The sequence below is a fragment of the Hylaeus anthracinus genome, unplaced genomic scaffold (genome assembly GCF_026225885.1).
Source record: "Hylaeus anthracinus isolate JK02 unplaced genomic scaffold, UHH_iyHylAnth1.0_haploid 11997, whole genome shotgun sequence".
In the NCBI taxonomy this organism is placed as follows: domain Eukaryota; kingdom Metazoa; phylum Arthropoda; class Insecta; order Hymenoptera; family Colletidae; genus Hylaeus; species Hylaeus anthracinus.
Window position 1 is genome coordinate 4,891,467 of NW_026534344.1, and position 25,712 is coordinate 4,917,178.

At 37.3% G+C, this 25,712-nt stretch overlaps 2 protein-coding genes across 3 annotated transcripts in view; one reads left to right on the forward strand and one right to left on the reverse strand.

Moving 5' to 3' along the window:
- On the forward strand, window positions 1–8,394 carry LOC128889835 (rho GTPase-activating protein 39). The gene is made up of 11 exons (XM_054147844.1): window positions 1–143; window positions 1,255–1,359; window positions 1,886–2,024; window positions 2,688–2,852; window positions 2,920–3,448; window positions 3,565–4,113; window positions 4,189–4,575; window positions 4,882–5,070; window positions 5,153–6,006; window positions 6,077–6,520; window positions 6,631–8,394. The coding sequence occupies exons 1-11, from the start codon at window positions 130–132 to the stop codon at window positions 6,823–6,825; spliced, it is 3,570 nt and encodes a 1,189-aa protein (XP_054003819.1). The 5' UTR covers window positions 1–129; the 3' UTR covers window positions 6,826–8,394.
- The window catches only part of LOC128889841 (pancreatic triacylglycerol lipase-like), a 25,698-nt gene continuing 7,017 nt past the window's right edge, over window positions 7,032–25,712 (reverse strand). Inside the window, exons 2-10 of one of the 2 annotated variants that reach the window (XM_054147859.1) lie at window positions 15,314–15,468; window positions 14,200–14,354; window positions 13,543–13,662; window positions 13,178–13,324; window positions 12,381–12,609; window positions 11,492–11,923; window positions 9,905–10,031; window positions 9,303–9,518; window positions 7,032–9,193 (exon numbers count right to left, since the gene is read on the reverse strand). In XM_054147859.1, the coding sequence (XP_054003834.1) occupies window positions 9,091–9,193; window positions 9,303–9,518; window positions 9,905–10,031; window positions 11,492–11,923; window positions 12,381–12,609; window positions 13,178–13,324; window positions 13,543–13,662; window positions 14,200–14,354; window positions 15,314–15,468 (1,684 nt within the window). In that variant the 3' untranslated portion in view covers window positions 7,032–9,090. The remainder of the gene's footprint in view (window positions 9,194–9,302; window positions 9,519–9,904; window positions 10,032–11,491; window positions 11,924–12,380; window positions 12,610–13,177; window positions 13,325–13,542; window positions 13,663–14,199; window positions 14,355–15,313; window positions 15,469–25,712) is intronic. The other variant, XM_054147860.1, reaches the window with a different exon arrangement.

The following is a 25,712-nucleotide window of genomic DNA, read 5'->3' on the forward strand; positions in this document are numbered from 1 at the left end:
CTCGTGCTCATGGAAATGGGACGTTGCGACATCCGAAGTGTCACCGTGGTGCTTGTGAAGTGTCACAAAGTGTTTTCGAAGTGACGTCCCGTGTTTTGTGCCTCTCGAGCTCGGGATTAATTCTCCGCGATGGCATCCGACGGGTGAGAAAGAAATTTTCTGCTTTTAGGAAAATGGAAATACGACAGGGTACATACAGAGTGGCTATGTTTCGTAGATCGATAGTGAATTTTTTTCCCAGTGACCCGTCCCAGTTTTCTTGGGAAAGAGCCTCGACTTATTTCTCAAACACAATTGTGTTATCTCGTGCACTTTAATGTCGCTATACTGACTGGGTGGGTCTTGTTTTCCGCGATTTTTTTCCATTTGCACCTTATGTGAATTATCGAACCCGTGTGTTCCTGCCTTCTCTCTATCTCTGTCACTACTTTCATTTTTTTTTTTTGCTTTCTGTGTACAACTATGTGTGTAAGAATGTATTTCTGCTGCCTATTTCAGTCAATTAAAGGGATAGCATGACATCAGACAGTTGCTCGTATTGCGGCTAACATTCCTATCAATTTATGGTTATATGGGGGGTGGGGGTGAACACCCTTTTATTATGACAAAACTTTATTCGATTTCATATATTTCTTTTCGACGTTTCGATTTTTCACCTTGCTACAGTTTCGATTTTTTTCATTTTATAGTTATCTTTTAAGACAAGAGATTTAATAAAGCACCTTTAGCGTGTGCTGCGTTTTGCTGCAGATTCGGCAGAATGCTATTGATTAATTATTTATAACTTCCAGTGCAGTCTTGTTATTTTTATTTCTTAATTTAAAAAAATAAAATTCATACGCCGTCTAACACGATTATAAACGCCGTATAACGCGAATTTAAACTATGCAGTAAATGTATTCCAACTATCTACGTGTTTTTCATTTTGTTGTACTATTTTTAGAATTTTTAATTATAGTAATAAAAAGGAGTAACAAATTGATCACGTATTCACCCTACATACTTTAACGATTGGGTATATATATATAAGACACTTTATCAGTTTTAAATATCATGATTTTTCAATATATTGAAAATGAAAAGATTTTTTAAATAAACTTTTAATTAAAGCAATCCAGTGGTTCGCGATTGTGCAAAACTATTTTGTTTGAAATATTGAAGAGTAATTAAAATGTATACTTTAATAAAATTCTTAAGCAAAATTGAAACATATAATTACAAAATAAAACATTAACAAATTTTGTATAATTACAGTAGAATGGAATGGGTGGAAATTATAGACCCTCGCACCAGAGAGCATATGTATGCCAATCTTACAACCGGAGAGTGCGTATGGGATCCTCCACTTGGTGTACCAGTGTAAGATATAAATATTTTCTCATGTAAAAATCAATACAATAGACAAATTATTGTGTTATAGGAAATGTGTTATATGAAAATTTGTCTCATATAATATGAATAATTTATATAGCAATAACAAAAGTTACCATAATATCTTCAATAGTATTTCAAAAATTTGTGAAAGTATAGATTCTACACTATTTCACATAGAACATGTATTTATGATCCAGTTTAAATCACTTACAGATGTTAATAATATAAAATTAACATTTCCAACAAGGAGAACAATTAATTGTTTAGAATCAGGTTGTCTTTCTGATCTAATTAACTAAGTGAAAGTTATTCTCATATAAGGATTTCCTTTTATAAGTTAGGAAGCATTTATAATGGACAAGATTTCTATTTTGATGTGTGCTTTGAATTTAAATGTTTTGTGTGGCCTGAATTTTGTAACATTCAAAATGAATTCTCTTATTTACATTAAATAATTTATCTGATTCTACATATTTCGGTGTACAGTTCACTGCTGTGCTTTTAATTACAGGAAAAAAACAGATAACAATCAGTGGTGGGAATTATTTGATCAGAATACCTCACGCTTTTATTATTATAATGCAACTTCCCAACAAACCGTGTGGCACCGTCCAAGTGATTGTGACATCATACCTTTAGCAAAGCTTCAGGTAAGTGATTCACCTTTGATAACAAATATCTTATTTGGAAGGGTGTGTCATAAGAATATGTTGAATTTTGGATAATGATACAAAATCTGTTAACATTGTATATCTTACATATTGTCATAGCATTTGACTTATTAAAGATATACATTCTGTTGGCACATGTGTGTGCATAATGATTTATAAGTATTTTTCTACCATGATATATTAATGTAGGCACTCTGTAGAGTGTTGGAGATATAAGTGTGCATGCTGTCTGCTCTCCTTTCAGCTATAAATAGACGTTTGTAGAGAAGAGAAAAAACTCTGCTTTCATTATACTGTACAACAAGTCTGAAAGTCTTTTAAGATTACATTAGTTATTTACATTGCAGAGATACAGTAACAATATTTGTTAATTAATTAGGGATTATGTTCACAAAAGTTATACTTTTTTATTTAATTTCTAGTGCAAATCATATTCTTTATCTATAAAAATAGCATAAATTTTTATTTCTAATAATCATGACAAAAGTATTTCGATACTTAATATTCGTAAAATTTTAATTGATAGATAATATTCTACTCATTTTTTTTTTATTAATATTACACTTATACTATTATTACAAATTAATACAAAAAAGATGATTGTATCTTGTTATGTAAAAGCTTATTCAAAATGTATGGTAGACATTAAAACAGAACACAGAGCCAGCGAGCAGCAGTGGAATCAATATTCAAAAATCAACTGAGCCAAGAAAGAAAGAATCTGTGTCAACACAGACGCAAACGCCTTCTGTTAGTCGATCAACGCGGTTTAGTCATCAGGAAAGTTCTAATTTGTCTTCTTCATTAGTAAGTTTACTACTCTAGAAATATTGTGTAATAGGAAATAAATATTACAGTGTATTCTTCCTTATAGCAAAGCGGTAGTGTAAATAAAACACGTACAACTGGTGTCGGTGTAGATATTCAAACGTCTCCTCCTTCACCATCGCCATCTTCAAGACGACATCATCATCACCATCATCACCATAACAACAGGCATCATAGGCATCATGAAGTACCCACTGCACGCCGTCAACATAATCATTCCCAGGACTCCGGACGTTCCAGCGACAGTTCTGTTTCTCACAGTCGAACGTCTTTGGAATCGACTGGGTATCGATTATTGGATTCTCCACACCGTCATCATCATCGCCCTGCTCCTCAAACGCCAACAAATCAAGCACAATCTTCCCCCAGACAACACAGTGGTACTTTGGAAGCCAGAGGACATAAAAGCGGAACCTTGGAAAGTGTAAAGAATCAGAAGTCGGTTCCGTTAGGTGAACCACCGCCGTTAGGTTTATCACTTTCGACGAGTACTCCTCTTTTTAAGAAGAAGACATTCATCGATTCGCAACGCGAGGGCAGGGCAGGGAATTTAGAATTGGAGAAGAATAAAAATGGTAAGAATGTGAGTTAAATTTCGTAATTCTTTAAGTTGCACACTATTTTTATTCGACTATATAATGGAACAAAAAAAAAAAATAAAACAACGTTATTCGTATTTGTAATATTGCAGGTAGAGAAAGTAGTAGAGGTTCTTATGGTCCTGAACCAAGCACTTCGCCATATCGTGATTCGTTGATGGAATCTAGAATATTCAGGCAGGAAATGCCTCCGTACCGTCCGCCAGAAGTTCAATTGAGTCATAGTTATAAATCGCAGGGTGAGAAATATGGCTCCCTGGTGGAAAGTAGTAACCGTTATCATAGGGAAAGGGAGATTCATCATAGAGAGAGAGTAAATAGTTTGGACAAAACGAACTCATCAGCCTTTTATCCAAGTTCCATGCATCCGCGTAATATGAATAAGCAAGATAATACTGGTAGTATAGGAAGAAGGCATCATGGATGCTCGGTGTCTCTTTCGGAAGCAAACGTTAGAGACATGTATGGTGGGATATTAGTGGAGAGGAACGAACCGTCTAAAAGCCTCATAAGGGGTACAGGTATCCTAAGTAATGCATCGAAACAAAGAAGCCTTGAGGTTGTAGAAAGAGAGAGAGAGCGTGAACGTGATAGAGAAAAAGAGTATAGAAGAAATACAGCATGTAATAATTCGTTGGACTGTAAGTCTATAAATCGTACATTAAGCATAAATCTTTTTATATTTTATCACAGAAATATATATAAATTTTGTTAAGGTGGGTTGCAACCGTTAGCTCGCAGTTACAGTTTTGTACAACAACAAAAGCAGCAACAAAAGCTGCAGCAACTACATCAACAACAATCAAGAAGGAGAGATAGAGACGATGACTCCATGCACGAGCGTTATTTAATAAGTCAAAGTCACGAGCAACCCAGACAAAGACTTAGCAGTAACACTAGCAGTAGCAATAGTAGTAACAGTAGCAGTAATAGTGCCGTAGGCGAAGAAACAGAAGGACTTACGGAAGGGGACGACGGCAAAAAGAAGAAAAGTAATGGTAATCCGAGTCCGCCTCCGTCTCCGTTTTATGGAAATCTGTTATCCGACCCAGATCACTTGTTGCCACTTCAGCAATATATTCTCCAACAAGCAGAACTCTCAGGTATGTAATCATCTTTCAATTTACTTATTTCAGACTTTTACAGCTCGGTTCTTCATTAACTGAGACTTCCGGGTGTAAAGACTTCTTCGGGTAAGATATGTCCGACATGTCGCCAACATTGCAGCAAGCTTTTTCAGGGTTCAATCACAACAAGGAGATACTGGCAATGTTGGCTTTGTTTGAAATACAATATTTGAAGTATTGTGATTTTCTCCTGTATAGATAATATATTCTTCTTGAGTCTGATAAGGTTAAAATAGAATTTTGTGGTATCTTACGTTATTAATAAATTATTAAATTTTTTAGGTTGTTACAAGTTCGGAGATCCTTTGTTTGTAGAAGAAGGTGATGATTCCTTAGACGAAGAAGGTGGGAGAGGTGAAGGAATTGGCGGAAGAGGCGATTACGATTCTGACGATCAGTTCGCAGATGACGAGGCAGCGAGCAACCAAGGTGACTCTTCTAGCCAAGAGTACCTTGAAGATCACTATGCAGGTTAATTGATGTTGTTCGCGCAGAAAATGGCTTGTATTTGTATTTATTATGACTTGTATTATATTTTTAATCATTATCGTAGATTTGGGTAATTACGATGCGGCAGGCTTAGCGACTTATTATAACACTGCTGATACGCTCACAAGGCCGCAAGTACGACCTCCGTCGCCGCCAAATATCGCTTCGCATACAGAGGCGCGTGATAGTGTGACGACTACGAGACAAGCAACACTTCCAGTATCTACTATAAGTTCTGTTCCTACCATTGGTATCGTTGATAACACCGACATCGACGAAGCAAGGCGAAACGACAGCGCAGGCGGCGGTGATATAGAGAAATACGCACAAGACAATCTTAATTTGAATTGTGGTAGACCGAAGGGACTGAGATTATTGTTTCGGAAAAAGTTCAGCGTTCGAGACATTCTCAGCTGGTCGAAAGACCCTATACCACAACCTATGCTTGTAGTTGTGGATGGTGAGAAATTGCTCAAGCGAGAAGCTTGCAATTTGTTTAGATTGGTACAAGTGTACATGGGTGATCGGAAAGCTAACATGGGAATGACATTAGACACCGTAGCCATGGACATTGTAAATACTGCATTCTCAAAGCCACCGTTGCGGGATGAATTGTATGTCCAGATCTGTAGACAAACTACAGAGAATCCACGGAAGGAAAGTTTACGCCGAGGTTGGGAATTGATGGCTGTGTGTTTGGCTTTCGTGCCACCTAGTGCGACATTTGAGCCTTACCTCGAGGGGTACATGAACAGACACCGTGATCCCAATTTTCAATTCCCGGAAGTGGCCAAGTGGCCAATTCATGTACAAGTTAGTCATTACGCAACCGTCGCCTGCCGACGCCTACAACGAATTGGAGCACACGGCAAACGACAACCCCGCAAAGCTACCATAGAAGACATTGATCAAGCAAGAGTATGTTCCCTTGTTACACATTTTTTTTCTCATGAAATAGATATTAATTCCGTTGTTTTGTTTACCATAGATTCAAATTTTTCGGGCATCCATGTTCGGTGCAACGCTTTCAGAGGTGATGGCTTTGCAAAGAGACAGATTCCCAAACCGAGAGTTACCATGGATACAAACTACATTAACGCGCCAAGTGTTGGCGCGAGGCGGTATCCTAACCGAGGGTATTTTCAGAGTATCCGCGGATGCGGATGAAGTGAGCGCTTTGAAAGCATGCTTGGACAGGTTCGAGGATGGTACAATTTTGGCAGCTTCTCAGGATGCACACGCGCCTGCTTCTTTATTGAAATTATGGGTTCGAGAGCTCTACGAACCTCTGATACCTGATTCCTTTTACACGGAGTGCGTATCGATGAGACACGATGACGCTGAAGTTTCTGCAGCTAATGTTGCCGCGCTTGTAGACCGACTACCTGATTTGAATCGTCGAGTTCTGTGCCACCTAATACGGTTTCTACAGGTGAATATTTTCTCAGTTACTTATATTACCTGAATAAAATATTTGAGGCTTTTACGACCTCTTCATGGTTGATAATAATTGACGCTCCCCGGTGTCATGTTTGTTTCTAGATATTCGCGAGACCTGAAGTGGTTGTTCGTACTAAAATGGACGCAAACAATTTAGCAATGGTGATGGCACCAAATATATTGCGGTGTACCTCTCAAGATCCCCGCGTGATTTTGGAAAATGCACGCAAAGAAATGGCTTTTGTTCGTACTCTAATCGAGTCATTAGGAACTGCTTGGGTCGATGATCTTCACTGACCTATTCTACTACGCTAGAATAAAGAACGCTCTTGACTACTATGCCAAATGAATCAGTTGTATATTCACAAGTATTGTTAGTTATTTCACTGTTCTCAATTATCTTCTCGATATTACCTTGTTTGGTTATTATCACCAGCCCCATAGTCTTATGAATGTTCGTAATGGTAATTTAGTGCTAAAGTCTTATCAAGCTAATCACCAGACTCGCTCCTCATTTTCTATTTATTATTTATATATGCAAATTATACGTTATACAAATAGAGACTATTAGATTATATTATGTGTATCTCTATATATCATATTACAAACAGGGTGTCTTAAAATTACGGTACAAGTAGAAATCGAAAGGTTGTTCCGTCGCGAAGAACATAAAACGTGGAAAGTTCGTTGGTTCGTTTATGTTCTTCGTGACGGAACAAAAGTACTTTACCACTTTGTTGTCCGAGGTTTTGTTTTTACAATGCAAGCAATTCAAATTTAGGAATTAGAGATCTTTTAATTTTAACTACTTGTATCCCAAAAACGACGTCTCAGCTTACAAAACGGTGGAGGATTTTTCGATTTCTATTAACTCGTTGTGGTTCTATGTCGAACTAGGTTCGACAAAAAAATGTACTAAAATCAGCAAATCTGGATCCTAAAGAGTTGTCTCGCAATTTCTGAACATCCTGTATTTTACCAACCCTTGTTACCGCGTTGACCAAACACGAACGGCTTTTTTACTCGATTATTGTTGAATCTCATGTAAAATAAAAATCATGTGTTATCGTGTATAGCTGCACTCCACGATGATCTTTTTGTATCAGCGATGAATCGACGTGTACAATGTTTATCGAGGAGTAAAATTGCAAAAGATTAGCAAGCTGTACAAGTGTGTTTCTTTTCCTGCAGTTTCTGAACAATTATTACTACAAAAAAGATGGTCATACTTTTTTTTTTATATAAGAACGTATGCCGTCAGAAATTCTAGTTTTCAATTACAATGCTGTCATTCTATTATGGCATAACAAATCTATATTTCATATTTGAGATGTATGTATAAAGATTATTTCTAATACTTGAGATGTATTAACAATATGCAGTACACAAAGTATTTCGTATTTGCTTACAGCCGCTGTCTTACTTCTGGTTTGTACAATTCTAATCGACGTTACCAGTTAATTATGTATTAAATATAGTATTTAAATTATACAAAGAAAATATCACAAAAGGTTGTCGCTGTTATGCTGCAACAAACACTGTTTCTATGTAAATATCATATAAAAATTGGTACAATTTTTTCCAGAAACCGATGATATTCACTCGCAGAATACTTGCTTTTACATAATACTCTAGCATTATCTTACATTAATTACACATACCCAATTTTATATACAAGATGTACAAAGTAATCGATCATATTAATACTGCCGCAGATCACACATTACGCATGCCTTCGTTGATCTAATAAGGGAAGGCTACGATTTCTAAGCGGTACCAATGTCATGATGTAGAGTACAATGAGGATAAATAATCTGTAGAGTATTCGCCATATCTGGCCAACTATTTTTATAAAAGAAAAAAACATCGATACAAAACATCAATATTGAAAATGAAAAATTTCAATATCAACGAATCGAGACAATACTGGGCACAAGTGAAAGCTTACTTTTTACACTTTGTTTATACTCATCGACCCCTGCATTAAGCCTGTTACTGTTCAAAATGCGTTTGTTTTGATCATAGCCTCCTCTTATAAGCTAACATTGCTTTTTTGGAAAACCGTCTGAACATTCTTTCGAAACAGTGACCACTCGACAATTCTACAAACGGATTTACTGTGGATATAGTACTTCTTGTCTCTTTGATTTTTGTGTAGAAAGTTTTCTGTGGCATTTAAAAATAATTACGTAAATGTTTTCCATTCGAAGAACGTACTATCGTGTATAAGTTTTTTAATTTTGTTTTAGAAATTTGTGATAACTCCCCTTACACATATAAGTATAAATATAAATATTGTTTCGAATTAACTCTTATCGAAAATACATTTTTCTAAATACACATAGACACTGTTTTACGTTTCGTAGTGTAGCAAATATGTTCAAAATTAAAGTGTTGCGAAGTATACAATAAGATTACTTCAACACGAATTTATCTTGATAGGTCATACAATTTTCATTGTTCGTGCTACAAATGTTCAATTATCGTATTTTCTACAGGAACAGTATTAAGTACCTTAAGCCAATAATCGAAATCACTTTCTAGTAGATTCAAAGTGATATGTCAGCAGTTATCAATGAACGATGCTGTGGATCCACTAGCAATTTCTGCATACTCTTGTCTGCTCGCTGAGCAAAGTTTACTGGTGAAGTCTGCTTCTCTTTTTCTGTATATACGGAAATAGAGTAGGTAAATGTGATCACGGTAATTTTTCACCTTCTAGAATTACGTAACTTACAGAACGGCTTTATAGTTTTGTAAAGAAAGAAACTTACCCTCTACCAGGAAGCTCCATGACATCAACGGTGACGCTATTCACGTAAAGTCGATCATTGCACCAGAAAAAGCATAATGATCGCGGTTGCAGCACGTCCATGTCGTATGTCCATGAAAGCTCAACTCGCCTAATTTTCCCAATATCTCCTGTTGCCCCCGCTGGATGGGCGACCACCATTCGCACTGTCGATCCATGTTCCAATTTCATGTAACCACTACAAGTTACAGATGAAAGAACGTGTACAGTTTATTTGTTTGTTTTTTTTTTTTTTTTTTTTTAAATATCTCTCCCTACCGGAGAGTGGTCACAATCACTTTGCAAGCGGGGATGCTTGGTTTTAAGTGGGAACTGCGTTGCTTAGCATATGAATAATTTTAAACGTAACTCGTATTTTATGTTGTGCATTGTGAATAGGTTTAGAAAATTTGCTTGTTACAAAAGCTGAAATTTTGCTCGAGTCTGATAGCCAAAGTGTCTGAAAACCTAAAAGGTCTACTTTTGCATTCACGAAGGAACGAAAATCATTTTTACTCGAATAAATTTAAATGGAGTCGTTCAATTGATTAAAAGTATAAAATCAGGCGAGAAAAAGAATGCTACCTGGGAGTGAGATCGACGTCACGCATTATACCATTTTCAGCTCGAAGAGTGACTTTCATGAAACCTTGAACCCAGCTTTCTGCAGTCGGTGGACGTGCGAGGTTTATAGTAATTCTATAATGCCTTCCTGAAATAGAGAAGAATTAACAAAGAATGATTAAGATGCCAAGAAATTAGAATAAAAGTAATTAATAGTAATATTGGTAGATGAACACGTTGAAGGACAGACTAGTACTAGCGAATATTTCTAAACGGTTTGAATTTTGTTTCAAACGAATTCTTATCGAAGATATATTCGTATTGTCAATTTCTAAGTCTCTATTTTTTTGAAAGTCTCAAAGATGTATAAAAATAGATATTTCTATCAGTGAAATCACTTCATCATTCGTACAAAAAATGGAGAACTTGTATAAAAATGATTTTATGTTGGTCGTAAGAAGTTTGTTAAGGGCAATAGTTTAAAAAGTAGTGGACTTGTTGATTACATTGGTTTATCAGTGAAATTGTTACTGCAAGTTTCTAATCGATACATACGTAGGACAGAGTTAAATTAGCTTCTTGACACACGGCAATTTTCCTCGCCACGATAGTAGGGTGAAAGCAGCCGGTCGCAATTTATGATATTAAATAATTGCGAGAAAAGTCTATACCCGAACGGTTCACGAAATATTTAACGAACCTTTGAAAATATTTAAAAGGAACTCTAACGACCGACATGACGGCGACAAATAGTATTTCAACCTGTTTTGTGTCTCTATACTTTTAGGAGACGTTCACTAAACTTCTGATGTAACTCTTGTGTAAATATATGACGACTTCACTTTCTTCTTCGACTGTATGAGACTATTAGAGAAACTTTTATACTTTCTAATGTTCGTTTTGCGTGCTTAATATTTACCGTATATAGATCAGTGGTGTACAATCTTTTTCCTTACAGAGCCACATAAAATACTATATTTTCCGCGGGTCGAAAGTGGTTCTAAACCAAATTTTCAACGTTCGATAGTTTAAAAATGAAAAATCACGTTTCTGCCCAATTTCTCTTATGCTGTGTATCGTACGACCGGATGTAATTATTACGATAGAGTATTTTTTGCGGACAAATAAACAAATTTGAATAAATTATCTCGCACGTTAATTTCCTGGCTCTCACGTTAAATCAATTTTGAACGATAACGTTCTTTTTTTGCGTAGCGATAGAAACAAGTAAATTTATATTTCGGTTAAAAATAAATCGTAGTTCTCTACCGAGTTGAACCCTCGGGGGTTGTAGCTATGTTTGATTGTAGCTACAAGTACGGAGCTTAGCGATCCCGAGGTACCCGAGCTACAGGGAGGGCCAGTGGATAAACAAACGCAAAGTAATGCAAAGCAGGAACTAAATAAATGTAAAGAATGAATAAACGCAAGACTGGTATATTGGAAGTCGCAAAGTCAAGTTATACGATTTCGCATAAATAAAACACGATAGCAAACACGATAGAGTTTATTTGAGAATAAAGCCAGAAACAAAGGACCCACAAAAAGTTGGAAATTTTCATAGCGGAATTAAACAAAAAATGATAAAGATATATTGATAGTACTCACTGCAGTAAGGGTCATCCTTGCCAGTGGTGAAAAAAAATTTCGAGCCCAGCAACGACAGAACATCCTGGCCCATTGATTGCCTCCTAACTAGCGCAGGACTGCTGTCAGCGTGATATCCCATGATACCGCAGCTGAGGCTGTTGTTGCTCTTGCAAGAGAAACATTCGCCCCTCAGAAAGCTGGCGTAACTGGAGCATTCGTGGGCTACGTAGTGGCACCTCGAGTTGATGCTCTCGATGAAGAGTTTTATGGCACGCACGTGATTGCAAGCCACCAACACCCTCGACGCCTCTTCTAGACCCTCTCTTATCAGTGTCAAAGGCAGCGAAGGAGTTGTTTCGCTCAGATCTGTACAGCCTGGCTGCTCTTTGCCGTTGTTGGGGTAGAAATCTAGGTGACCGCACGGCTGGCTCATCCCGTATCCTGGAAGTCCTTATTGTATACTAAGTTAATATAAATATGCGATGTGAATTTAATGATTTCATAGATTCTCAGAGCTTTATCTTTGCAAGTTCGTGGATGGTTATTGAATTTTCGTAATGAAAGTAATCGAAACATGTTCTTTCTTAACACTTTACCAGTCAGTGGCGTTTGGTCATATAATTGAATTTAATAACGCTCTTCATTTGCACAACATCAGTATTATACAATATTTATTTTATTTATTGCAATCTTTTTTAGATCAATATTTATACGTATCGTAATTTATATAATGATAGGAGCGTACAATGCTATCGTACTAGTAATAGATAAGGATGGTATTGCTTGCCATAGCAAAAAAAAAAAAAAAAAACGATTAATAGGCTACTGGTTGGTAAATCGTTAAATTTTTATGAATGTTTGTTATTGTAACATTGGCGATTTTACTGTCTATAAAGGTTTCTCTTACCTAAGAAAAAGATGCTTTTACCATCGGTGTGGATGACATCAACCAGTTTTGCATCCGTGTAATCGAGCCTCAGATGACTAGGCATTCCTTGAAAATAGGGCTCTGCAGGATCCAATCCGGTGATGCGACCAATATTTCCACTTAATTTTTCACCCGCGTAACCAGCTGTGTGCGCTCCCAAACTATGTCCGATTAGATGTACATCGTTCGGATCCAGTCTATAATTTGTCTGTATTTCACAGAAGGACAATTACTTTCATTGCTTTTTTTTTTTTTTCAATTGCTTTTTAGGAAGAAAATTTACTCCGTCTAATTTGCTGCTCAACTCAATGACAACGCGTAAACGTCTTTATTTACCGTGTTTCTATATTAAATATTGAATAGGGTCGATTAAATGTATCCTTGATTTTTTTATTTTATTTTTGAATTTTATGCAGTGTTGCGTTTGTCACGCTTAAGACGCTAAGCACGCGGAGCACGCAAAAATTGGCATTACAGTACTATCGACTTAAACTCTGTAGAAAACTACAATTCACTGCGATTCGCAATACAAATTTACTTTTATTACAAATTTACTACATTACTAAGTCATGTACATGGAAGATACGTTCGTGTTATGTACGGGACATTATTTTCATGTCATGGAGAAAAAATCAACATGCATGAAATGCCGAATGTTACATGGGCAGTAGTACTGTTTTAAAATGAACTTGAACGATCTGAAAGTCCATCTGAAAGTAAAGTGAAGTAATAGCTTCTTCTGAGATAGTTTAAAAAATAATTAAAATACAATTTACCTGTAAATGTTTGATGAGATTGGCTATTTCAAGGCCAACAAGTCTAGTGTTAGCAGTTGCCTGGGTGTACAGTGGCAGGCTACCTCCAGCCCAGTCGACGATGATAACATTGTAATCATCGTGCTTCAGTAATTCGTTCCTCATCTCCTACGGTTAATAAAAATTCAATTAACGTTCTCTTTAAAATAGCGATCAAATAAGATATTGCTTGCAAAAAGAACTCCGAAAATTTGTATCTCAACTCATGAGCTGCTCATTCTGTGAAAAAACTTTCGAGTTTAGGTTTAAATTTAACAGTTATCGCAACAGTGCAGGGTTAAACGCTTACAAGACTATTGTTAATAAATCGTTGATTTCGAGCTTACCTTCACCCAATTACTAAGCGGAGTATCTATAAAACCGTGTATGATGAATTTTGTTTTTCTTTTTGGATTGAAGTAGGATCGTTTGATAGACTTATCTTTAGAGGCTATTAGCACCTGACCCTGAAACAGAAACGAAACAACTGAAAAGTAATAAATCATTTGTTGATTACTGATATCGATACATTGATATCAACTATCACAAAATTTCTTCTTCACAGTGGATCGTAAACTTGATGGTTAAAGAAATCAACATTGAAATCTGAACTATAAATGATAATAAATTCTAAATACTCATCCTTTTGTTTTTTTCGTTATTTCAGCTCATTAAAGTTAAATTAAGCTTCCAGGTATGGTTCGTGAATTTGGCGAGATTACAAAAACAAGTACTACCGTAAATGTTACATTATACGTATAACTTCCGACTGTCTCAAAATGATATTTCAACCTGGCAGAAATGTTCGCGAGTATTAGTCTGGCAGTTAACATGTTAAGAATGGTCTCATTCGCGTCAACTTTACTAAACGACGATAATACGCCGAGGATATAAACTTTGGACTCGAGTAGAAGAAACGTCGATCATGAAGACGGGATTTAGAAGTATCGAATGGTTGTAATTAATAGTTAATACCTAAACACCTTACGTTTAAGCATACTTACTTCTAGAGGATTTTCTTTCGTGTACAAGATAAATCTTGTATTGATAACCTCTCGCGGTAGAGGGAATACGTTGAGTGGTCTGTGGATGAGATGGTACCAGCTCCTGGTTATGTTCAAACAGCCTAGCTCGTCGTAGCAACGTGTCTCGTTCTCGACTGACAATGAAAACATACTCAAGTGTAAAATGTAACAAGTTAATCAACAATCGTAATCATAGAGACAATTATGGTAAAGTTACGTAATAAAGGAGGTTCATCCAGGCAGAGCTATCTTCGCCTAAGAATCGATTTTTATCAAGGTGACACTTCAACTACCGCCCGATTTAGAAAGGGTCTATACCACGGAAAAGAACTTTTTGTATTAATCTATTTTAATCTAGGCTGACATTAAAATTTCTATATGCTGTTGCAAGGTATATCAGAATCCTCGAGCAATGAGAGAAATCGAGCATCGCAGGTAGACAACCAACAACTAAATTGATAAATTTTAGTAAGTAGACTCTGGTGTCAAAAAACGTATAAATAGATTCTCGGTAGATGAAGTGTTAAATTGACCTTAAATTGAAAGTAATGTTTGATTTTTAAATAAAAATGTTCACCTGTTCAACAGCAGAATAAAGCGAAGAAGAAGGAAGAAAGGATGCCAATGGTGATAATTGTATTTTTGTAACGAAACGTACGGACCGCTTGAAATAAGAAATTTTTCGTTTTTGTGTGTATCATAGATGCCGATAGTGTTGTAACAGCGTAAAATCGATGTATAGTATTTTCTTGATTACTTTGTCATTGAACTAGGATTTGACATGTTCACTGCCAGACCACGAGATCCACGACTTGTACAATTTATGATTGAGGCGACTCATAAATCTAACGGTAGACGATTGTGATGACTGATGATTCTGTCGATTGACGATTATGATAATTGTGATGATTTATGATTCTCGTAATTGATGGTAACGATGATTGTGATGATTAACGACTGGCGACAGATGTAGTGGCAAATACTTGGAAGATTAGTGATTGCATAGTGTTTTTTCTTTATAAATACGCGAATGAATGAAAATACTGTATTGTTAATTGTTAATTGGGAGATAGTGGTTCGAGAAAATAATTACATGGCAACCAAGGAATGTTGACCTCGATTCGATCGCTACGCGCCCACTGCCAAGGGTCCAGGATTCCAGCGGAGCAGATAACAGGAGCCAATGCGACGAGTAGCAGGATGGATGCTCCTTCGCCCTCGGTGACTCCTTGCTTCTTTCTCCTCATCCTACAGCAAAGTAAGGGAATCAGGGTTACCTTCCTTACTGTAGGTACTGTAGATATTTTTTATTTTGACAAATTTAATATTGTTCAATATTTACTTTACCTATTAGAATTGTTTCTTCATTAATATTTATATAATATTTCATGATTTATATAATTACGGGAGTATCAAATGTTATCTGAATAATGGATTAACAAAGTGTTAAAAAACAAATGCAGAAGTGAAGAAATTGTTGTAATTGTGTCACACCACAGCGCGCTAGAATAAATAAATAAAACGAGAAACAAGAACTGTAGATTCTACAGTGTGTCATTCAGAGTAGATGAGAAGTTGGCTAAGCAGATCTGATTACATATCGTATAATCTCCTTCCTGATGCTCTATCTTTCAGTAGTTTCAGTCCGTAATGTAAGAGATTGTGTCAAAAGTGGTCGGACTCGCCAGCCGATTTCTCGTCTCTGCATAGTAAAAGATATTCGAGTCATTCTCTTATCAAATCGATCAACTCTACAAAATAAAAAGTGATATATCGCTTTTTACAATTCTACTTGAAAGTAACATCAAATGAACATTGCAATACGTATTATTACAGACATAAAATCCTTGAGCAAAAACAACTCCTCCTCGTAATAGACCGATAGTTGCATCTTATTTTCAGCGTATTCATTTTCAAACGACAAGTCAAAGATGTTTCGTACCTGCCTAAATTTTTAGATGAAAGATAGAATGTGGTCGAGCAAGCAGCAAGTTGCAGATGTTTATAAAGGAGCTGCACGTTGTATGGACCCAATGAATAATGAATTGCTTGCCCGACCACATTCCCTCCTATTATTTAAAAATGAGAAACCTCGTGACTGGTACTTTGCGTCTGGGCTTTGGCACACGAGAAATCGCACGAGTGGCCATTACGAATGTTGATACATACTTTGAAAAACATGCATTGCAAGACGTTAAATCGAAATTAATTATTTAGGATTTTTTCTTAAATATGCTTTCAAATTTTATATTTCCAACGCGTCGTGATTCGGTAAAGAAATCAGAATGAAGTTCTGATAAAGCGTAGGTAAGAGTCATTGAAAATGTACGGATTTCATATTTGATATCTCAACATTCTTCGATAATTGCAAATTATTCCAAACGAATTCAATTTAAGAATAATCGTGTAAAAGTTCTCTTATCCGAATACTTTGCTTTCCGAATTAGCTCGTAGAAAGTTTTGTTAGTAGAAGCAAAATTACACGCGACAAGAAAAATATGATCGCTTTGTCCCTCGCTGTACTTTTCGAAAACGCTTGACAACAGCCGAAAAGGGTAATCGCCAAAGTGAAAGAAAGATAAGGAAAGCTTGTGTGCTGGTAAACACGCGGGATGGGTCGAGATGCCCGAAAACCGGTACCACTCGCATTTCACCATGGCTTCAGGTATTAAATAATTATTATTTCGAAAGCGAGAGTGTAACTATGGCGCCAGCATTCCTGCGTCGTCGACCGTGTATTGTCCCAGTGATTCGCAAATTCGATGCTAACAGATCGTGTTTTTCAACCGAGGAGTCTTAATCCAAAATACACTACGTACAGCGAATCAGAAAATTATTGGGGCACGCAGCGAGTTACAGCCATATGAACAATAATAATTGTGGGAAAAAAAAAACGTAACGATTCCGTCCAATATTTAGGTCAAATTCATACATTTCACGTCACGTTACATGAATCATTAGGTCTTTAATTATGTAAACACCTGTTATGTGAACATTACCTAACCCAGGCAGTCAGTTTTGAGGCTAGACAAGTTCTCGTGGCTCATTAGAATAATCCTTTTAATTATCTTTTTGGATCGGTTAGGTCTCAGGGTTTCTGGGGAGTATATTATGTATATACAGGGTAGGCCAAGTATATGTAACAAGCATCTTCTTCGCTACAAACAATCGTTTGAAATATCTCACGAAGTAATCATTTTTTACCACTTTACTCTAACACTGTTTTACGTATTTGCATTCTCATTAAAAAAAAATAATGCAACTATCGATCGCACATGCATCATTGCACTTACAAAAATATATGGTCCTAGAAGTACAGTACACTTCGAACCATTCATCTTTTCCCTTGACATTTTTCTCCGAATGTTCTGATAACGAAGTCACAAGTTTGTTACACTTTCTTGGACCATCCTGTTTAATTCAAACAGGTATTGCGTTCACGTACGTGTCGATATCCCTCACGAGGTGAAAGATGAACAGAAATTCGTGAACGCCGCGAGGATTTCACGTCGAGACGAGAACCATAATTACGATTTACGAGTGTACGACGATCCTATGTCCGGGACTATTCTAGACGTAAGGTCACGAACTTAAGCCATCGATCATCAACAGGAAGATCCTCCGTCTCGTGTAAAAGCAATAAAAATACGTATCGACCCTACGTCGCGTCTACTTTCCCCGCGGTTCCGTTTAGACGACTTTCTTCCCGCGCTGACACATTCCCAGCCGATGAAAACAAGAAAGAGGAAAGCCGGCGAAGGGAAAGGAAGCTGAAAGAAAAAAGATCCGCGTCAGTTTGGAGGAAGAGAGAGGCGTGTGCAGGAAGTGGTACAGCATTGCCGGAGGGAAGGACGTCAAATCTAGGCCACAATCGTGTACCTCTTCTCATGTCTGCATATACATGCGTAAGCGTGTCAGTAGCTCTCAATCGTCATCGATTTGCGTACGATAACTTTTACGGGAACGCGAGACGAAGAAGTCAAGACATTCGAGATGGAAAACGACGAAGTTCAACTCTTTTACACTCGGATGTTCGAAGGACGCCCTAAGTTTAGCAAACTCTGCTAGGGATATTACCCTCGTCGTTACCGAACAGAGTGACGAATACATTACAGTAGTTACAAGAAAGTCTTTGGGATTGCGTACACTCGACATATTGTCTATTCAGTTGACGCGTGTCTTCGGACTATGTAAATTATCCTACTGTTCATCGTGGTTGCTCGCTATTCCGTAGTAACTGTTAGGAGAATATTTTTCATTGAACGTGAACAACTTAGATGTGATACAATGGAATCGAAAGTTCTTTCACTATCGAGTACCACAGTTCAACTGAAAAAGATTGTATTTGTATTTTAAATAATGGATCGGGCTGTTTCATAGAGACTTGAACCACTGATTATTAATTTGAACACGCTTATTACTAGACTGTAGGTATTTATGAATTCATAGTAACTGGAATCGCAAGAAAATGTACGAGGACTAATTCGAAAATATAGGAAATGGTAAACTGGTGCATTTTGAAGTAGTATCGGGATATTTTATTTCCACGATTATGGTAGAAGAAGGTATTTTCGATTATGGTAGAAGAAGGGTTTAGTCGTCCAAATTGTTAGCTGTCTGTAACGAAACTGCCGAGTGCAAAGGTTTGACCTCTTGAGGGGCGAAATTTAAATTTTGGTTTCTTCGCGACAAAAATATTATCTAACGAATTAGGTATACGGCGCTAATTGGAAAACTGATTAGTACCGTGGAGTGGAATGACGCTCTTTTTAGAGCATTTAGTAATTCAAGGTGAACTTGTTTAGCGTCTAGAATGCAATGGATCGAAGTGCTGTTGCTAGTGATAGAGACAATCTAATGACGTAACCGTTGAAACGGGTACGCGTCTTATATCGGTACCTTTTTTTCTTTTCATTAGCGTCGACGCATTTATCTCTTCAATCTCACATCTCGCACTTTCATTATTATACTCCTGCCTTTAACTGTTCCACCAATCTCTCGACTCACTTTTGTTTACCCTTTCTCTTTTACCTTACAGAGTTTTACGACTTCTATGCACTCCCCTTTCTACACGAATTGCCTCTTATTATTCTCTATATGTCGTTATTGTCTATGCGTCCTCTACATGTATTGTCTAACCTCTACTATGTGAATACAGTCAAACCCGTTTTCGTGCGGTAGATATGGACCGCGTAACAAAACAAAAAAAAACAAAAAAAAAAATAAAAAAATAAAGAAATATTTAGAAACTTCATAAATAACAAATCATTTTTCGTACAATATTAAAGAAAATATTTTTGTATGCCGTGGAGAGGGACCGCATAACAAAAGTCTCACTTGGGAATAAACTATATCTAAATAGAAAAAATAATAAAATTTACCTTTACTCTCACTTAAAAATTAATCCTCTCTTAATGGTCGAAAGACGCGTATGCACGCACTTCGAAGCTCGGTACGTAGTTAATGTCAAGCAATACACTATCCGTAATCCAATGGATGCGTTTCAACGAACGCGATCGTAGCTTCGTTCTCCTTCCTTTATTAATAATCCATCGCATTTACATGCTCGCGTTCATTGAATTAAAATGCATAATATTATGTTATTTTCATATACCGCATGAAAACAGACCGCACAGAAACATGTTTGACTGTGTAATTAATTGATACAATGGCGCCGTTTAATTCTGGGACCCAGTATTAAGTTCCACAATTCTCGTAAACCATAATTAATTCTAAAATTAGCAAACCTATTATTTACGTGAAAACAATTGCCAAAGAAAAGAAGAGAAATGGTTCAAAAGAAGTGATACTATTAATAGAAATACTACTATTAATAGAAATTGAGTTAGAAATTAAGCAGCGAAACATAATATAACACGGTTGGCGCTATTTTTTAACAAAAACGGACCATTTATGTTTCGCGAAACATTTCAGTGTAGAAAGAGGCTCTTTTCCAAGTGATTAACTTCAGGTTCGTGTAAGTCTGCATTCGCTACTGATAGCGTCCAACGTTTGTAAACATTAGTCTCCTTTACATACTGCCTTTACATACCTAAGCGGTGGGTTGTAATAAGCCCGTGTTTGTCATCTGTCAAGTTCACGAGCACCGAGGTGACACACTAATAACAGTCTGTCACATTCCAATACGTTTATTAGCGTAATCAACCGCGACAAACGGAGACAGGAAGAGAGACAGGGTGAGAGCGATAGACAGGAAGAGAGGAGCGTGGGGGATAGCCACGTCTAACCTTAGCTCGTTTAAGAACTTTCCCAAGAATTTCACGTCCGCTTAATCAGCAATCATTGTAGGTACATACGCGCAGTGCGGTAGTTCTAGGATTTAACAGGAATGGGCCCCTTCCACTCGCCAAGTAACAGGTAAGGCTTACGCCTCCTGCATTGGGTTCTAGAGTAACACTTTGGTCTCACGGTCAGAGAGTTAACGAAACACCCTGTATAATCACCGTTGATGACGATCGACACGATTCATTTTAGCAATTGTAAACTTACTAGCAGGATTCACAAAAAAGGAAAAAAAAAGAAGATATAAAACAGCTGATGGAGTGTTCTGATTGTAACAATGTTATTTTATCTGGCATTTGAATTAATTTACAAACTGTTTACTTGAACCGGACCAGAACAGGCAATTCCTATTGTACTTACGCAGTACACTCGCTTTCCCTGATTACGATCTAGCGATCTCCGACTCGTGCACAATGCGATGCGAGAAATTACACCATCTAGGAATTTCAATTACTTCCAGCCGCTTAACATTGTTAATTATTTGTTCGGCGGAAACATCCTGGTTGTTAGATTAGTTGAATCAGTTTACAATCAACCCAATCGGTTTCGTTTCGATTCGAAGAAAAGCAATATACAGTTTATTCATATCTATAACGAAATATTTCTTTGGGCATATCGAATCTATTATTTAATTCGGAATACTCATGGAACTGACTTTATGTATGTACTAATGATTAATAACTCGTTTACATTCAGCAGTGGATGCTGTAATCTTGAAATGCGAAAAAGAAACTGTTTTACGGATGGATTGGGGAATGCTACATGGTTAAAAAAAAAAGTGATGTACATTTTACATTCAGGCTTCAGTGCAGAAACGACCAAGAGAAACAGAAATTCTTTTCAAGCATTTCTGACGACCTGCGTTACGTCTATTTCTTCGCAAAATAGAATGTTTGACGAATTTCCTGGCTCTGCATTTATGCCAGGGTAAATAACAGTTGAATATCAGCGACTGGGTTTTGGAAGGATAAGATATTATTACACAAAGCTGACTAACTCTATAATAAAATCCAAAGCGTTGTTGTATCCATCGTGATCGTTTTCTTGAGAATGCTCCATTTCCACATCTTACATGTACATCTTATATTCGTAATAGATGAACAACGATTCGTTGAAGTTAATGTCATTATAACTCGCGAATTCTATTTCACTCAGAAATCTGACTTCGCACAATGGGTAAATTTACCGAGAAGAAAATTGATACAAAAAACCGTTAGATTAGCATTAATAACATCATTAGTCCCGCGTACTTTCATTCGAATCGCGTTTCGTACCGAAGTGTGTTACCGCGAAGACGACCGTACGCAAAAGATTAAGAACAACGGACGTGCGGATACATAGAAACGCGCCATTTCCGCTATCGTGTACCCGCACTTCCTATATAATTAGTCACGGTAGCCGTACGAGGCACGCTGTTCGAATTAATTCGCGTTACGGCCAGCTAGAAATTCGCAAAAGCGAAAATAATCGGTTCGTCGCGGCTCGAGCACACGCGTTTGCGAAAATCAGCCTTCTGGTTCGAATGAAGCGTGTCAACCTCCGAGCCGACGAGTCCGCGACGAAAACTTTTCCTGCCCGAGGAATGTTCGTGTTGTTTACGAGCGACGGTAAACCGTTCTTTTTATCTACGCTGGAAGCGGAGAAGAACATTTTTGTAAACGGTGAAAATGGGTCGAGCTAGCAATTTGTCGGTTTCACCGGTAATTGCTACGTTGTATTCCAACTGTCTTTGAAAATTTATGCTCTAGCGTTGCAAGTATCCTGACGTAACGATTTTAAGCTCTCGAGTATCGAAGCTCGAGTGTTTTTTTACGAGGAAAGTGGATAGGGAAAGGATCCGGTCAATAACTGTGACATCTTGCCTTTGGAAACTACAAACTTCCTATTCTTGATGCCCTAGATGTAGTAGAACATTCGTTAAACATTTCATTCTTTGTCGAGAAATGGGCGCGACCCAGATTTAATTCAAGCTAGAATTAAGCTAGATCTAATTCAAATTACTTGGGCTAAGGTCCACGACACTAACTATCGTTGGAAACTGTATAAACTTCCTATTCTTGATGTCCTAGGTGCAGAGCTTACGAAATTCATCAAATGTTCCACTTTTTCTCAAGAAATGGACCTAATCAGGTCGTTCAGAAATGGCTAAAAAGAATTTCTATTTCTCTTCCTTTCGTTTCTAATGGAGTTGAAAAATAAGTACCACTTTCGTAGCCTTGATGCATTTTCTATACTACCACCGAACATTTTTATTTTCCCATTTTAGGAGTACGGTACCGACAGGTAAAAGTTGATCGTAACCCAGGACTGAGTTAATGTAAAAACTGTCTACGAAAGAGCCCCATAAGTAGTGCATAAGTAGTCTCGTAAGGAGTACACAGCCGATTACTCTATAATTTACGCGCAAGGAAAATTCTACAGGGTTTGCATAATGATATTCAGATAGTTCGATACGCATATGTTTGGTTATATTTGTCGTACGGAATACATTCATAGAAGGTAAGCAGGTTACGGAATCCGGTACGGATAAAATAAGAAGAAACTTGTTCATGATTAGGTCTCTATCCTTCAAAAATCTAGTTTATCATATTCTATGGACCCGTTACTTACCCTGGCACAGTTGATTCTCGAGTCGATAAAATACAAATTGCCAGTTGGAGTCAAATAGAGTTCTTACTTATTTCAACTAACTATTTTTACTTATGTATTCTTCTCGATTATCGCCTATAAAAATTCGACAAACACGTTTCACATCTAAGTAAATGGTCGTCTAAAGAAATTCGTAGACCCTAGACTCTGTAGAATTTTGCAAATATAATTTATGGTTATTGATTAATGGTCATAAGGTGACTAATTATTGCTCTTATCAATCGATTCAACAAACAATCAGTCAGTACCCAGACTTATTTCTTGCTGAAGAAAATCTCAATATTATACAACAAGAAGGTCCATTGTTATTTGTTGGACCCTAGACCGTGCAGAATGTTGTCGCCATGTTGTGTAATGAGAATACACCTTGCGGCAAGACCGGCATCAACAAATGTGTAACGTTAGCGGTAAACCATTGAAACCGCAACTTGTCTGCAGTGGCGTACTCACGGGGAAGTTGCAGGGATCAGAAGCTTCCCTTTTCCCTCGCTTTTTCATCAAACACTTTATGAATTAGACTCGAATAAAAATTCAACAAATCTCGACCGTTGGAATAATTACATTTCGTAGCCATGGGAAAGGGAAGGGGGTTGGAATTGATGCCTTGTGAGCCACTGACGCGAAACATTTTTATTACATAATAAAAATGCTTTTCCCGAGGTACCTACGCTTTTATAGATATCAATTACTTTACCAGTAACAACTGCAGCGAGCAAGCATTCACTTTCTACTCTGAGACGACTTAAACGCACTCGAGAAATACTATGGCCGAAGTAAGATTGAATGGTTCAGTTCTGTCGAGTATCCGTAGCGATATTTCAGTCTCTGCAGAGGAAGTGTTTGTCAGAAATAAAGATAGGTAAAGTGTAAAAGTGTAGGTAAGATCGAACACTTTTTCAATGATTTCATTACCCGAACTTCTCTTAGAGTTATCTTCCGAGTACGCCACTGTGTGATGGATACACTTGGAAAAAAGAAAGCCAGAAAGAAGGAAAGCACGTCTGCAGCTGGGCGAATTCGATTTTATGATCGCGTAAATTTCACCAGTTAATGGATTTCGACAATAGACCTTCTTTCCCAGACACTCTATGTCATTTTTTCTTTTTCCATCATTCCAGAACTTCCTGTTCACTTTACAAAGTTAGGATAATTTACAGAACGAAATGGAATATTGTTATAGTTCCTGGCGCGCCGTTTTCTATAAGTCAGATTCTCCGAATAAATTGTTTAGGATGTCAGAGCTTTTCCACCTGTCGATCATAATCTGTCTTAATAAATAAATACGAAACTGATTTTATGTTTCTCTTAGAATAATACCAGTGTATAACATATTTCGTCGGTAGTACACGATAGTTGAGGTCAGGACGAATTCGATGACCTAACTACTATGACCTTCGCGTGACCTTGTGAAGGCCATAGTAATTAGGTCGTCGACCTCAGCTGTTATGTCACAACGATACAAATATTTTCTCTCGACACTTTTCCTCATCGTAAAAAGTAAGTCGAACATCTAATTGGCTCTGTTCGGAGCAACGTAAATCGTTTTCTCGGCTCCAGAAAAAATCCCGAGTGCAAAAAAGATGCAGTGAAAAGACGCCAAACTGGTTTCTCGAAAGGAGTCTTCCAACTTTGACATTTCCTACACGAATAATTGCAAACCGTGCATCGTGCGCGGCTGGCGGACTTCGTGCGCTTGAATTTTTCTCTCCTGGACCGTTTGATTACTTTCTAGTTCAAGAGATCATCGAGATATCACGTTTACTCCTGCACAGGTCGACCTTCGGTGCTGGAAAATTTTCTTTTCAGCGTGTTGCTCATCATATCCAGACGTTGTTTTTCATCGCTTTCTTTCTGATACAATCGGAGCCGAGGAAATTTTCTTTGAAGTTAGACGCGAAGATTCTCCAATCGGGTTTCCTTTGCAATCATTTCAAGGTAAAGGGACCAGTAGTTGAGACATTGAGGGAAAAACAGGAGATATCAGTGGACCGTGAAACTTGGTTTATTATTCGGAAGTAATATTGTCGAGGAATGAATTCTTTTGTTGTCTAAGGTGAGCATAGGACGAAATGAATTATTGGAATATATATTAAGTGTAGAAATTAATTCTACGTTTACAAGTCATTTTTGTATTTATATTTAACTTGTATAAATAACTTATGTAATATCCAGGATTTTTAAAAAGGAGCTTTTCTCTGAGGTCTGATTCGTTCGAATTTTAAAGTTGGAGCAATTTCTTGACGACTGGATGGTTTCTTCTCTTCTTATGAATATGCAAGGGAGAGTTTCTAGTTTCTTCGCTAGCATGCAAGAAATCATGCTGCCCAAATTGGGCTTCAAAGGCGCGACAGTGTACAGAACGGAGGCATTACAGGTTCGCGTCTGCTGTCTGCGACAAGCCATTACGTAGAAACTCAAACAGCAGCACCCACGACGGTGTGTACTTAAACAAGTTTGTTTCATCGCCATATTACTGTTCCTTTCCGTTGTCCTTGCTCACGAACTCGGCATTTCTCTCACGTTTCAGCAATTTAAGCTAC

What these genes read in the sequence shown, in the direction of transcription:
- LOC128889835 (XM_054147844.1), top strand. An exon ending in CCTCCACTTGGTGTACCAGT is followed by an intron (nt 1,360 to 1,885) that starts GTAAGATATAAA and finishes TTTTAATTACAG; the next exon opens with GAAAAAAACAGATAACAATC. An exon ending in CTAATTTGTCTTCTTCATTA is followed by an intron (nt 2,853 to 2,919) that starts GTAAGTTTACTA and finishes TCTTCCTTATAG; the next exon opens with CAAAGCGGTAGTGTAAATAA.